The 15,409-nt window shown below is 31.0% G+C and overlaps 1 protein-coding gene across 1 annotated transcript; it reads right to left on the reverse strand.

Annotated features, from left to right (window-relative positions):
* Positions 1-108: 108 nt before the first annotated feature.
* Positions 109-12,447, reverse strand: LOC129905669 (lethal(3)malignant brain tumor-like protein 3). The gene is made up of 6 exons (XM_055981204.1): positions 12,087-12,447; positions 10,794-11,603; positions 3,304-5,247; positions 2,714-3,245; positions 2,474-2,645; positions 109-670 (listed from the first exon to the last, which is right to left on the reverse strand). The coding sequence occupies exons 2-6, from the start codon at positions 11,361-11,363 to the stop codon at positions 109-111; spliced, it is 3,780 nt and encodes a 1,259-aa protein (XP_055837179.1). The 5' UTR covers positions 11,364-11,603; positions 12,087-12,447.
* Positions 12,448-15,409: the final 2,962 nt, after the last annotated feature.

Raw genomic sequence — 15,409 nt, forward strand, 5'->3', positions numbered from 1 at the left:
AAAGGAAGAAAAAAAGTGCATTGGGCAATATATAAATGAAGGAAGGATTTAGATTTTAAACTGTTAATAAATTAATACGTTTTAAGTATCAGTCGATTGTGATTATTTTTATTTTGTGGTTTTAATGAACCGCGAAACCACTTGCTGTCTTAGATGCAATATATGCGAGAAAATCTTTATGGAAGGGCCCAATTTAAGATTTAAAATATCTGTGAGATCAGATTGATGCATGCTTAGGAGAGCAGCTCCATCGATGTCTTCACGTTTAAAGAGATGTCCGATGGGATGGCACTTTGTAGATATATAATTAGCTGTTTCGTCTGTTGTCCATTCGAGTGGATTCTTTTTAATGGAATTCGAATTGAAATTACTATTGTCGCGCCATATCATGTAGTTTTGCTTAAGACGTGGACCGTAATCGCAAAGATATTCGCGAGCTATATGAATTTCTTTTTCCAATGAAACTGGGTCCGTTTCCATTTGTTGTTGTTGTTCTTGTTGCTGTTGTTTTTGTTTTTCTATTTTGATTGTGGTTTTCTTGTCAGATGATGAACGAGTTTTCTCAACAGGTGGCGCCTTTTTATTAGATTCTTTTTTCGTAGTTTCAATAAGATCAAATGTTTTCACTTCACTTTCTTGCTTAATCAACATTTTTTCATCGTATGTATACCTGAAAGTAGACAAATAATTGTTGTTTAAATTAACATTTAATTACATGATAGTGCAGATTACAAATTTAAGAAGTTTGACTTAGATGGACTGTGTTTTGAAATATGTAAAAACTTTACAGCAAAGCCCTACAGGTAGAAGCAGAGACCATTGTCAAGGAACGTAGGTATCAACTGAAATTTTAGTTTCTAGCACTCGATTGCTTTATGGCTATAATCTGAGAAGAATAAACCAGCAGTGAAATGTCAATGAAAATAATATGTTCAACTATTTAAAAAATCAAAATTCATTCAGGGGCCCCAGAACCTAAATCGATACAATCGAGTATCGCCAGCATCTAACTTGGTTCAATCGAAGGTTTTCTATGGAGTACGCTCGATTGACTTAAATTAGATACTGCCATTGCCATTGAGTTGAATCGATTTTATAAAGTTACGTGCTGGCATCTCAGGCTTTAGTTTAAAATCATTTCTGCTGAAGACCTTGGAGAAAGTAGTTATTGAAAGATTTATAAAATCGGCCTTTAACTATTGCCTTTATACAACTCTCTGTCGAAAACGGAATGATAAATTAAAGATATTATTTCCGTTATCTCTATCCAACGCTTCTTTTTTCTTTGTGACAAACTTGCAAGTTCAGGAAAAAAAACCGTTATGTTTGTTTTCCAATTTATGTTAAAATACGTTGAAACTGCAACCTAGGCATGGGATATTTAAAAATAATTTTGATGCTAAAGGAAACCATTTCTAAACATACAGGAACCTTTTGACAATACCATACCCAACACACCGCTGTTAATAAAAAGTCTTGCAAGGAAATCATTTATACCCATGCTAGCAATCAGATTAATCAATCGATAGGGATAAAGTGAGATTTGAATTTACAAACTATAATCACAATAACTTGTTTACAACTTGCTGGGAAATTGAGTCTCATTGTAATGAGCTATTAGAGAGTCTCATTTTAGAAAGCATTATGATGCCTTGGCTTTGCCGATGGTGGATTATCAAAACCATTGGGAAGGTTGAAGAGACTCCTAGTGATTTTAACCAATATTTTCCTCTAAAACAATCATATTGCAACAAACGTAAAAAATAATCACTTTAGAGCTTTAATAGTTTATTAAAGGCTAGAAGGCAATTCAGAGGACTGCTTACTAAACAGGGTAAAATGTATGTGATGTTCACAATATGTTACAAGTAGATCAGATCATCATTTTTCATTTTTATGATGTATAGGGATAAGGGATAAAGATTCCTTTTATAAATCAACAGATAAAAACTTTTTTAAGTTTGAAAGAAATGGAAAGGTCACAAATGATAAACGTTAACTACTACTACAATGAAAATGAAAACACAATTAAATAAAAACTACGCAGACGGCTGAAAGTACCTTTATATTAATTAATTAAAGGACAACAATATTAGCCTTATCGAATATCCATACTTATCTATGAGTTCGAAACTAGTAAAGGCGAGTGTTCAAGACCTCAATAAATACTTTAAGAGCACCTAGAGTCAAAAATATAATAATATACAATGCTTCTTTTATTAGGACCTTAAAAACTTTATGTTTGCGGAAAGAAGAACACATACAAATTTTAGAAGAAAATAAATAAAATCAAAACCAAAGAAGGGTGGCCACGAAGAACTTGGAATGTGGTAAATTACCTAAACTGACGCTGTTATATGTGGAATAAACTCATTCAGCACAAATAGAACTATGGATCATAGTGAACCTTATACTAACTAACTTCAACAGTCTGACTTAAAATACAGTAAATAGAAAAGAAAAATATTCTTACCTTCCAACTTCATCTATTCGTGATGGCTTTTCAATTTCATTATTCCAATTTTTCGCTTCGTACGGGCAGGTATCTCTGTTGGCATGGAAATAAACATCAATGCGTGTTGCATGGCCAATACCTCGACAACCATATACCGGACATGGCATAACTGTTTCTAACTGTTCAAAACCTAAAAAAAAAGAACAAGAACTCTTATTAAACAAATGATCATTTTAAAAGACTTATTCAAAAACTTACCTGGTGGAGGTTCTAAATCATGACCAGTTTCTTCTGCCCATCTAATTGGATGTATATCTGTACAATCATCATTAACCCAATATGATAAATCCTTGGGCCAGCCATCCAAGTGTACCAAAATTTTATACTCATTTCGACACAACACTGTTGCGGGACGAATGAGTGATGGATTTTTAAAATCGACAACTTCCAATTTCATTCCGGCACTAAATTCAATTGGATCACGTCGCAAAAACATCGAAGGCCATGCTGCTTCACTGCGCATAAATTCAAGATATTCTGGCCAATCAAAGTATTCATCCCAATCGGGTGGCGGAACTAATTCTAATCCGTTTTGTTTGTGCCAACCAATGGGATGAATGTATGGTGAATTAATGTCAATCCAATAGTCATAGCTTTCATCCCATCCATCAAAATGAACTAATATCCGATTGTCCAGGACATCAGCAACTGTGGCAACACAAACTTTTCCTGTATTCTTCAAATCAACTGCTTCCAAACGCATACCAATTTTAAAAGGATTTCTCTTGGACTAAAATGAAAAAATTATTATTTACAAAAACAAATTTGGAGAATGATTTAATACTTACAGATGAATTTAAATGCGTAAATAAACTTCTTAATGCCGGACTGCTCTTGGTGCTATTCAAATACGCTGGCCAATTAAATGACAGCAAGTTCATACCCTTGGGAGGCTGCAGTACTCGATTAGTTTTAGCACACCAACCAGGTGGAAAGATATCCATGGAATCAGCATTCACCCAAAAGTTATGAATCTTGGAATAGCCATCAAATTTCAAATTCAAACGATAGCCTTTCTTCTCCACAACCGTACATACACAGAACAAAGAATTATGCTCTGGATCAATGGCCTCAAGTTTCATTCCAACTTCGAATAGATTAGCTCCACATGGATAAGGATTCGGAAATAAGTCAACAGGAGCTTGTTGAGCATTGCTTGAGGTTAAATGTGAAGCCCAAGTAAAGAAACGTTTCGGCGTCAAGTGTTTAACTTCAACAATTTCAGGCAGCTGCGGTGCTGCTTTGGCTTTCTTAAATCGCTCACGAACTTCGTGTTCACGGGTAACGATGTTTACTTTCGATCGTTTTCGCGATTCTCGACGGAAACAATCGTACGAACAAAAGTCAGGAGCTAGAAAATCAACAGCTGCTCCATGGCACTCACACCGCCGGCAGCAGTACAGAGCATCTGAATAGTTTTTAGCCTTGGCGGTCGAATCACGTTCAAAGATGGGCTTTTCATACGCAGTATGAACTTTATTACGCTGTTGACATTTTTCAGCAATTTGTACAAGATTCAATTCGTTTAGCTGGAATTTCATTTCGCTTTGCTTGCACATGCCAACGCGTTCCTTCCAGGTGAGCATATTGAAGGTGGACAGCATCCCCAAAACCATATTCATATGGGCAGAGTTAAAGTATGTCGTGTCCACAGTTTTAACCGTTGTTTTGGAATCTTTTTGAGGAGTCAATTCCAAGCTGCTATTATTGCTGCTTGATGATGGAATCTTTTCTACTTTGTCATTACAAAGCAATGATGGACTTATTGTTGTTGGAACTTCGACGACTGAAGGCGATGGTTCTTTCTTTACTTTTGTTATATTTTCTTCAGAACCTAAAGAAAGTTGTTCCACAGCTTTTTGTAATAATTCTCCATCGGAAGCTGTCGATAGTCGTCTATTTCTGCGTGGACGACCACGTTTTTTTATTTGATTTCCCATAGAAGTCATTGATTTTGAGCGCTTTGTCCTTGGACTAGTTGTCAATAAACGTGCCAAACTATTTACCTTCAACAAAGACTGCTGTCGTGATCTGACTTGTGGTGGTGGTGCTGGTTTCGGTGGACTTTTGACTACAAAATTTGTAGGTGATGGCTGCTTGATAAGCAAACTCTTTTGTCCTCCTTCAGTGAAAGACTCATCTAGCGACCTTCGATGGTCTCCACTGCAATTTCCAAAAACACTTATACTTTGTTTGGGAGAATTAAGTAAACTTGTTGTTGGATTATTTTTCTTTTCAATTGTGACCAATGGCGACGGAAGATTTTTTCCTTGTTGTTTGTTATTCATAGTTGCAGTTTTAGTTAAGGTTACAGTTGATGAAATTTGTGTAACTTCCACTGGTAGCGATGATGTTTCGGAACTATTTTGACTGGTTCGTATGATTGTTGTTGGTTGTATGTCCATAGACTTTGTAGGTACTATTTGAATATCTCTGATACTTGCACGTCTGTTTGTTAATTGCTGGGGAACACCACCGATGCCGCCACTTGTTACTATTTGTACATCTCTGTAACTTGGACGTCGTTTTGACATTTGTGTTGGCGTAGGTCTGGTTAGTAATGACGCTGTGGTATATATTTCAGTGCAATTGGCTGCCGAGTTACCATTTATTGTTTTGTAAATTATATGGCTGTTTGACGAAGGAGACTGCATTCCAAGCGAACTGGTTGGCGTTGTGAAAGTCTTGTGTTGAATCATTGGAAGAGATCTTTTAACTGCTTGATGTTTTTCCTGTAATTAGAGATTAAAAAATGCATTTTTATTTATTTTGAATTCAATAAAAAAAGAGAAAATAGATACAAAAATTGTATTGTGTTTTAAAAAATTCAGTTTTTTTTTTCGTTACGGATTTAACTGTTTCCTTGAGATAAATAACTTTGAAATTATACTAAGTACGAGGCTTTCAAAAAACTTGTACTCGCCTACTTTCAAGTTCATTATGGCTGTGTTGGTCTTACAGCAAAAATAATGTTGGTTCAGAATTGGCGCTGCATGTAGGCAGTGTGCTTGAGCCAATGATGCAGTGATATAATTTTAGAATTCAACATAAAGGTTGTCCCACACCAACTTTGGTTTGTATTCGTTGGTGTGAGACAGCCTTAATTCTGTGGAGTGTATAATATGTTTGTAATGCCGGTCATGCAGTTCGTACGGTACGCGATTCCGATACAGTACAGATGTACAGTTCCGCCAAGTGGGGTGTTACTTTTGTTTACTATTTATTTGAATTCGTTAAACGAACGAAGTATAAAATAGATATTTCTCAGCTTAATTTTTAGAAAAAAAAAAAAAATAAATCAAACAATTAGAAACTAATTAAAATTATCGTTTTGAGAAAACAAATTGGTCCTGAACCGCTTCATTACACTCAGAATCCACAAAATGGCGGTCGTATCCTCCATTACAACTTTTAAGATTTTGTATAAACCAGTAAATTCATTTTTGTGGAAAATTTCTATCAAATCTGAGCTCACTACGAATTTTATCTGGTTTTGAAAATTTAATTGCTCAGCATAAAAAATTACTTTTGTTTTTAAAAATATTTAACATTAAAAATCATTCCAAAAATATTAGTTATTCTTTTAACATTAGGCCTCAACGCACCAACACAAAAACACCTTTTAAAGAAAAAAAAAAAAATAACTGAAGTTTTTCTTTACTTACAATTTTAAAATTAATTTAAAATATTGTTCTATTTTCTTTTATTTATAAAAATTTATATTTCACTTTTTGTTTTAATTTTTTAATTTGTTTTCCACGTTTGTAATTTTAACAGGTGATGTTAACACTCCTTTGATCTTTTTAATACTGATAAAGAAAAATACAAATACACGTGGTTTTATAAATTTAAGGAGTTGTTGTGTTACTAATTAGTAGTTAATTAGGCTAGACTACATTACCGACATGGATTAAATAGCTTCTGCCAATAAAAGGAGCGCAAAAATGTACCTGGCATTTGAAAATAACCCTTAAATGAGGATAAGTAATGTGTATTTGAAAAAAGTGTTAGGTAATTTTTTTGAATAGTCATTTTTCGAGGTATATATTATTTTGTTCTATCTAACTCGAATTTACTCAACACTTTCAATCATTGCGTTTGCAGAAAATGTATATACATATATTAATTCTTCTAACTCGATCTACTTTTTAGACTTACGAGTGACTGCACTTTAATTACGTTATCCTAATCCGAAGAAATATTATGCATATTATATCTATGCATTCACATTTCACAATCTAATAAATTTAAAAGCTTCTCTTGTTTTGAAATTTTTTTTCAACGAGATATACAAAAAAAAACTAAAATCAGAGTTTGAAATTTGAAGTGGCAAACACAAACGACAATAATCATTTTTATCAACAAAAAAAAAAAAAACCCGACTTCCATGGATTAAAACTGGGTTTTATGATTTTTCTCATAGTTTCTATAGCCAGAACTGAACGAAATTATGGGAAATGGGACCACACTGCAGGCCCCAGCTTTTCAATACAAAAAGAATTATCAAAATTGTTTCACTTAGTCCAAAGTTACATATGAGGTAACAAGCATAAAAAAATACAGACGAATTTAATACCTCCTCCATTTTGGAAGTCGGTAAAAAGGCGAAAAAGATCAAATTTCTTAGTTTTTAACAGCTTTGAGCGAGCATTCAAAACTATAAAAAAAAAGTGTAAAAAAATAGGTAATAAAAGGATATTCTGTGGGGAGTGATAATAGTCAAAAAATTGGTCATAACGTACTGAGAGTTTTTTCTTTACATCGAGGTTTATTTATAACCGGTAACTAAAACTTGTATGAACTTCTAAAATAACTTCAAGATTAGTTCGGAAATCTGATAAGTCTTGAAAAAGAGTCTTGTATTTCATACAAACCATTGACAAGAATAAGATTAAACAAGACAAGAACACACTGCCTTATTACTAGTTTGAAGCACTTTCTGTAGATTGCATTCTTCGAGAACATCACTAATCTTTGAGGAACAGAACAGTTGGAGAGGCGAAAAACAAAGTATGAAATGTACGAGGGCCTCGTTTTGATTAGGCAAAGCTCTAAAAATATCGATTTTAGGCAAACAGGGTCTCTTTCATGTAATGCAGAATAACACGCTGTTATGGACTAATAAAAATAAGTTCCTCAAATGGCGATTCCAACAGGACAACTACCTCAATCTTAAGGAAAATTTAAAAAATCTCCTGTTTCAAGAAAACAAAATCTATGATATGAAGTAGCTTTCTTAATAACTTAACCGAAATCATTAGAGGAAATTAGGAATAAGCTGAGTATTGATGTGTGTAGGTATAGTTTTTGCAATAAAGACAGAAGTTGGTAGATTCTATGACAAATTCAATGAATGTAGAAAAAAAGGGTTCCAACTTAGTATTAAAAGTAGATAGCTTAATAAACAAAATGAAACAACTTCGGTTATTAAAACACTTTTCTTTCACAAGCTGATCTAATACTTGAAACCAATTTAATGTAACATATTAAAAATATTTTTTGTTTACCAACAAAATCATGTATAGAATTATTAAAAACTTAATAAACATTATAAAAACATACAAAACATTTAGCATTTTTTATTTAAGTGTATTATTTTGGCCATGGTGTAATCGTTCCAAATATTATTTAAAGAGTTTCTTTACTAGTTAAAATGTTCGAGGCTTAAATCAGAATCAATATTACATTGATTTAACGATTTTGAATAAACTTTGGGTTTGGTTGAAAATTGCAATTCATGGGTTTGCCATGTTTGTTGGTTATTCCAGCATTTTCAATTTTTTAAAAAACTTTATTGTATTAACCCGGTATTGTTTCCCAGTGGTTACAGTAATAAACCACAAGTTTATTTTTTAAATTTTGTATTTTAATAACACTGGCCAACAATTTTCACCTTTTTAAAATTTTCCAGAAAGATTTATATTAAATGTATGGATTTGGGTCCAGTTAGCTCAAAAACCATATTGGTTTCTTTCTAACAGCTCTAGTTTTTGAAATGTTTAATTTTTCATATTTGGGGGAATGTTCATGCTAATTTTTAAGGTTTCCTTATTTTTGGCGTTTATTAAAATTTTCCAGAAAAATTTATATTAAATTTAATGCATTGCGCATTCATTTATTTCTAAGAGCTCTTTTTTCTGAAATATTTTAATTTTACACATTTTGGGGGTAATTTCGTACTTATATTAAAGTTATGCTTTTTTTAACTGTATGCTAATAAAATTAATAAAAATTTTAAATCTTTCAAAAACTTAATACAAGTCCCTCGGTAATGTGAATTACCGATAATACGAATTTCTCTAAAATGTGAATCGCCAAAAATTTTCATTGTCATCTCTGTAATGTGAATTTCGAAAATTTTTAGACTCTATAATGTGAATTTCCTTTGCAAAAGCTTGCATGTTTTTCTCGTTCGTGCACGCAATCTTTGTATAGGTCTGAAAAGTGGATAACTGTTATTAAGATATTGAAAGCAGCTGCAGGCTGGAGATTTTTGTGCTAACATTTTACATCTTTTTATACGAAGTTTTTTAAATTTTTTTTACTTGTATTTTATTGATTTTTTTCTTTATTCAGTACAGGCTTAAACTGAGCTTAAAATAACTGTAATATTCATTAGTTTTAAGAATGTTTTAATCAGTTAAATGGCATTTGGAAAAAGTTCCAGTAATGTGAATCCCTCTAAAATCCGAAAACGCCTTGTTTTAATTAGTTCACATTATCGAGGGACTACTGTATTTAGTTTTAAATTGCATAATTTGTTTGTTAATGTTCGAAATTTTTTATTTAGCCCTGAGTTAAGACTTAAGAGTTAAAAAATAAAATAATATTAATACTGAAAAAAAAAATTGTACTCGTTGTGCAATCTATTAATATATGAAGTATTGAAACATATTTCTAGTGAGAAGATTTGCTTTTCCTAGCTTAACAATAATTTAATAATAATATAATAATTATTTTTTTATAAAGCATTATTTTTTGTTAATTTTTTTAATCTCTAAAGTCTAAACCATTCATCTAATAGGATAAATAAAAAAGAAGCCTTTTCTATGACGCTCTACTCATACAAATGACTAATCAATGACAATGATCACACAGTGAAAATTAATTAGCTCAATGTAAACATTTTTTTCTTTTTTTTTTTTGAAAGTCAAATAGGTTAATTAAACGCATCCAAGAAAATTAAAACAATTAAAATAACATAGAATTCAATATGAAAATGAGTACTTCCGTCAATCTAATAAACATTAAAAATTTACCCTATAAATTAATCCCATAATCACACGTGTTGTCATGGTCATCCATTTCAAAAAAAAAAAAAAAAATATTATTTCGATACAAATTTACACACACAAATTAAAAAAATACAAATCTACTGTATATTTTGCTAAATTTAAAAACAAATCTGAAAATTTGTAACAAACAAATAATGAAAAAAGTTTCAATTTACCTTCAATATTAATTAATTACACTTGTAATTGTTGAATGTATATTTTATTTCAACATAACCACCTGAGGCACAAAGTTTAATACAAGATTCAATGTTGTTGTTTATTGGGTTACCCTCATTCAAACCAAAAAACTTGTTTAAAAATAATTTCATTTTCTTGCGAAAATTTATGAGAACAATAAAAAAAAACTCCAATTTTACGTCATTTTACGAATTTCTTTCAAACTAATGAAACATTCAAATTCTGATGCACTACCTACTTCACAAGTTAAGCAACTTCTTTTTTGTGATTTTGTTTATAATAATCGCCAACATTCATTCAATAACAACAACAACAAAAATAATCAAGATAAAATACAATTTTAAATAAAATAACCTAACTTTTTTTTTTAAGATCTACAAATAAACTGATTTGTGACAAGAAGAAAATATATATATTTAATTACTTGACTTCACCCACCACAGAACAATGTTTTATCTCTCATAAATATTTAGATTTTACATACCTACTTACATAATGTACCTTATTCACATCGACTTTAGTTATCTAGTCGCCAAATCATCCAACTTTCATATCTCATTTTTTTCATTATTTTGTTATTTTTTTTTAATTTTATAAAAAAAGAAAAGAGGACATTGCTTCAAGGCATTCCTACTTTTCCTAAGCAACAATCGTTTATTTGTTATGTAAGGTTTTTTTAAAGGAGCCAAGACGTAAAAGAAAAAATGTCACAATTTTGCGTATTTTTCATTTTTATCTCAAAATAGTTTATAATCGATTTTATATGAAAACAAGAAAAAATGTTAAATGTTAAAAAAAAAACTTACCGATAAACCTGGTAAAGTAATTGGAGTAACCAATTTAATTAAACTTTGTTGTTGACCAGAAGCATTTGCTGCAGCAGAGTTGGATATGACAATTTGTTGTTGTTGTTGTTGCTTTTGAGAAGTTTTATTATATTCGCTACTCCAAGTTGAAGATGCAGATTGCTGTTGTTGTGATTTGACAACTGTGTCAACTTTTGGACGAACAATTGCCTTAACAATATTACTCGATGTTGAAGTTATAAATGTTGCATTCGCTGGCACTGGCACAACTTGATGAATAATACTTGAAGAAGTTTTCTTCAAAATTGAATGTTGTTGATTTTGGTTATGGTTATTATTTGATTGTCCAGCAGCACCAATAACGTGTTTAATGAATGCTTTATCGGCATAAAGTGATGGCGTTATAATTTTCTGATCTTTAGCTTCAATTAAATTATTTGAAGATGAAGACGACGACGAAATATGCGAGTAGACGCTGCTACTACTACTTTGCCCATCAGCAGGTATTAATATTCTTTTATGTAAAGAAGAATGCTCTGTTGTTGTTGTTGTCGTCTCGATTGGATTCATTTTTTGTTTGTTATTTGTTATATAAACCGCATGCAGTTTATTATTTTGTAAAGTTTTTAATCAAAATTAATAATTTTATTTATAGTTTCTTTTTTGCCAACTTTCGTCTTCAAGTTAACTTAACATTTTGTTTCTTGTCTTTTCTTTTTTTTATCAACAAAAACCGACGAAATTTGATGTACAAAGCAGAGTCATCTAGTGGAGATGTGTCACTAGTTGCGTTTGTAGAATGAGAATGAACTGGAAAATAAATTTTGCATGAGTAGAGTTCATTTTGTTCATTTTGGATGAGTGAATGAACTAATTGCAGTTTCGAAATATATGCTTCGTTTTATTTTTTGTTTTGAAAATGTTTATTTTTTTTTTTAATTCATTTGAATTTTTAAATAAAAGAAAGTTGTAAATAAAAAGTTTAATATTTTGTAAACAAATGTTTAAGAATACAGTTCTTTTATTACAAAATAATGATTTTGTATGAAGAAACGTTGGTGGATTCAAAAGAGTGCGTGACGATTGATGGGCAACTCATGTCTGCTGAGTTTCATTTCGTTTGAATTACATAAAATACATTTTGTTTTGATAGTTGGATTTTAAAATTAAATAAAACACCTTATAAATGTAAAAGAATGTATTTAATCATTTTATTTCAAAATAGAAAAATATACAAAATACATATAAATAATTAAAAATAAATCAAAACACAAAAATGTGTGTGAGACGTACCTACCTTACCTTTCCTTCAAGTTGTAGTAGCACACTGGCTATGAAGATTCACTTTGATCATTGAATATAATTGATATAAATTTGTTTTGAAAAAAAAAAAACAGTTAAATAAATTAAATCAATATTTTGTTGATAACCATTAATTTAAAATAAAAAATGTTGCACTTTTGTTTTTCTTCGGGAAGGAAAATCGCCCTTTTTTGAGTGAGCGACTTTGTTAAATGATTTTTTTTTTTCTTCATTTGCAGAGGAGATATGATTTTGACAGATGCGATGAATTTAATGTAATGGACGGGATGAACCGGAAAATAAAAAATGAATTTTTAAATAATCTATTACAAAATTTATTTTTAATTTGATGAATTTTGTTTATTCTTTTAACGGATATTTTGTTTGAAAATAATTTAAAACAAGTGGTTTTTGTTTGTAAAAAAAAAGAAAGGCAAAATTATATTGGAAATATTATTTTATGTCTCAAAGATTTTTAGAATTATATTTAAAGAGTTTTTATCAATTTTTGTTGTAAACTAATTAATTAATTTTTAAATCAATTTTTTATTATAAATGTAATTGAGACTGTAGATGGGTTGTTTTTATAGGTCTTATTGAATGATAAAGTAGACATAAATAGCGCTGTTCCTTTGGGAGGTGGTAAAGTACTACTAGTAGTTTACTAGCGATTTTCAATGGAACGCACTTTTAACAAATTCTATACAAATCGTATCTGCTCGGGAAGAAGAGCATGAGTAGATGATAGTACTAGATAAACCAAAACATCTACTAGTAGTAAACTCTACTACCTCCAATGGAACAGGGCTAATAGTCGCTTTAGTTTGGAGGTGGTAGACTACTCATGAGTAGATGATAAGTAGGTCTAGTACTTAAATCAACTCATGATCATCTGCTGCTTGATAAGGTAGGAATACCCGACAAACAATTTTGACTCTATAAAGCGATAAGATAGGAATAGGAATGTGTAGTTGATAGTACTAGATTTCTACTCAAGATTAGAAATCTATAATAGCCCCGGTTCCTTTTTGGAGATGGTAGTTTACTTATGAGTAGATCATTCTACTAGAACTATACTCATGCCCTTCTGCCTTAGTTGATAGGTATTGCATTGATTTCGTTGAAAGTGCGATTCATTGAACAACACTAGCAAACTACTAGTAGTACTTTGCCACCTCCGAAAGTAAACTGGACTTAAATAATCGGCATAAGTATTATTTACATATCCTATCGTAATTTTCTCTCAATTTTGACAGATGCGCATAACTGAGTAAAAATGAAAATGCTTTTGAATAGCCCTGTTCCACTAAAGGTGGTAGTTTACTACTAGTAGATCTTTTGGTTAATCTAGTACTATCATCTACTCACGCTCTTCTTTAAGAGTAGATACGATTTGTATTGAATTGGTTGAAAGATACGTTCCATTAAAAATCGCTAGTAAACTACTAGTAGTACTTTGCCATCTCCCAAAGAAACAGGGCTAATATTAAGCCCCTTCCATTAGAGGTGATAAACTCTACTCATCAGTAGATGATTTAGTACATTTTAAAACAAGATCTACTCACATGCTCTTCAACTCAAGAAGATTGGAATTGCAGTACCTAATTTTGCTTCTATAAAGCTATACAAAAACTACTGTAGCATTTGTCTAAAGTTGGATTTAGAAAAAATTTTCCAAATGCAAAGCGAATTTGTTTCGTATTAAAAAAAAAAATGCAGACAAAAATTTTGAGAACATTTTTTTTCTTCATTCAAAACAATTTATTTGGAATATATTTTTTTAGAGCAACATTTTTTTTATTTTTTCTATGCAAAAAAAAAAAAAAAAACAAAAATTTTTTCTTTCAGTTTACATCGGCGCCATTTTTTTTTAAGTTGACTTTCACATGGACGTCAAACAAAGGACAGATAATCCAGTTTACCCGATGGATAGCAGAATGGCAAGGTAGAGTTAAAGTGAATCGAATGTGTGAATCGGATCTGAGATTCACGTGAATAGTAGAATAGGGCTGATAAATAGAATTTTTTATTAAGTGCAAAAGGCATAACATAAGTCGACTTATGTCGAAATTGAGTTTTTATACAATATGATGCACAATAAGCGATCGTGATTCAGCAAACTTTTCTCCTCTGAAATCGATGGTAAAGCTGAGGTCAAGCACTGGTTCAAAATCCATATATTATGTTAAAATAGCCAAATCCATGCTTGAAGAATAGCTAATCCGCCGAAATCGGCAAGTTAAATTCCTGAACCAAGGCAAAAACCACGTTTTTACGACTGGTCCTTAGTATGTGCATTTCTGTTTTATTGGTACTCAGTATTTTGCTGAATAAAAATTTTATGCTGTAAACACCAACAGACGATTACTTTTAGTTATTAGTTACAAAAAAATGTTCCTGTAAATAAGCAAATAAATAAAAAACCATTGTTTATCTTTAGCAATCATTTGTTGTTGTTTCCAGTGCAAAATTTAATTGAACTAAGTACCTACTGAGTTACCAAAAAAAACACGGCTTATGTATGCGTCAGTTTGAGTGTCATTGTACCCGTCATCCTTTGGTCAGCATTTTTTTGTGGACATTCACACAATAGTCTCATAAAGGCCCAAACTACATTTTTCAAACTTCTGAGTCTTAAAGGAAAACACAAAATCAAATACCGCAATTTGCATATAAAATGAAAAAAATATTTGTAATTTTCTGACTTATGTAAGGACCTAGACTAAAAAAATTAATGAGAATAAATCAGAGACAATTCCCTAATTTCAAATAGGTATGCAAAAAAATCAAAATCGAAAATTTTGTAATTTGGGCCTTTACGAGATTAGGGGCAGTATAAATCTGGCATTTTTCAGGATTTACATTCGACGACTTCTTCTTGAATTTTTCATTTCGATCGAGCTTTATATCGCTTTAAATTAATTTTCGATCGAAATGCAGAATGGACCATATTTTCAGATTTTAGTTGCTCCTTTTACTACAGCATTTTTTCTATTTTCTTTAATTAACTCCAAGTTTGGTCGGTTTTTGAAAACTTTCCAATGTATAGACATTTTGGTTTAAAATACTTGAATTTTTAATTCTATTGGTCGGATATTCAAGTTTGAGGTCCTTAGACTAAACATCCGGTGAAAAAAAAAGCTACCGGACTTAAGAATTCTCTAAATCAAGAGATCAAAATCAAAACTTACTAAACGCTTAATAATAAAGATGATTTATTGACCAATTTAGAGTATTTATAATCGAAAAAAGTGGAAAAGATTAAAATCTTGTATTCCTTTGGCTTAATCATCTCGTACAAATAAACTCGAACA

The sequence above is a fragment of the Episyrphus balteatus genome, chromosome 1, assembly GCF_945859705.1.
Source record: "Episyrphus balteatus chromosome 1, idEpiBalt1.1, whole genome shotgun sequence".
In the NCBI taxonomy this organism is placed as follows: domain Eukaryota; kingdom Metazoa; phylum Arthropoda; class Insecta; order Diptera; family Syrphidae; genus Episyrphus; species Episyrphus balteatus.

Bases quoted from the DNA above. Each gene is read 5' to 3' on its own strand.
- LOC129905669 (XM_055981204.1), bottom strand. From the start codon at position 11,363: ATGAATCCAATCGAGACGACAACAACAACAACAGAGCATTCTTCTTTA. The intron at 2,646-2,713 runs GTAAGTTTTTGA...CTTTTTTTTTAG, and splicing joins TGATTTAGAACCTCCACCAG to GTTTTGAACAGTTAGAAACA. The intron at 671-2,473 runs GTAAGAATATTT...GTCTACTTTCAG, and splicing joins CGAATAGATGAAGTTGGAAG to GTATACATACGATGAAAAAA.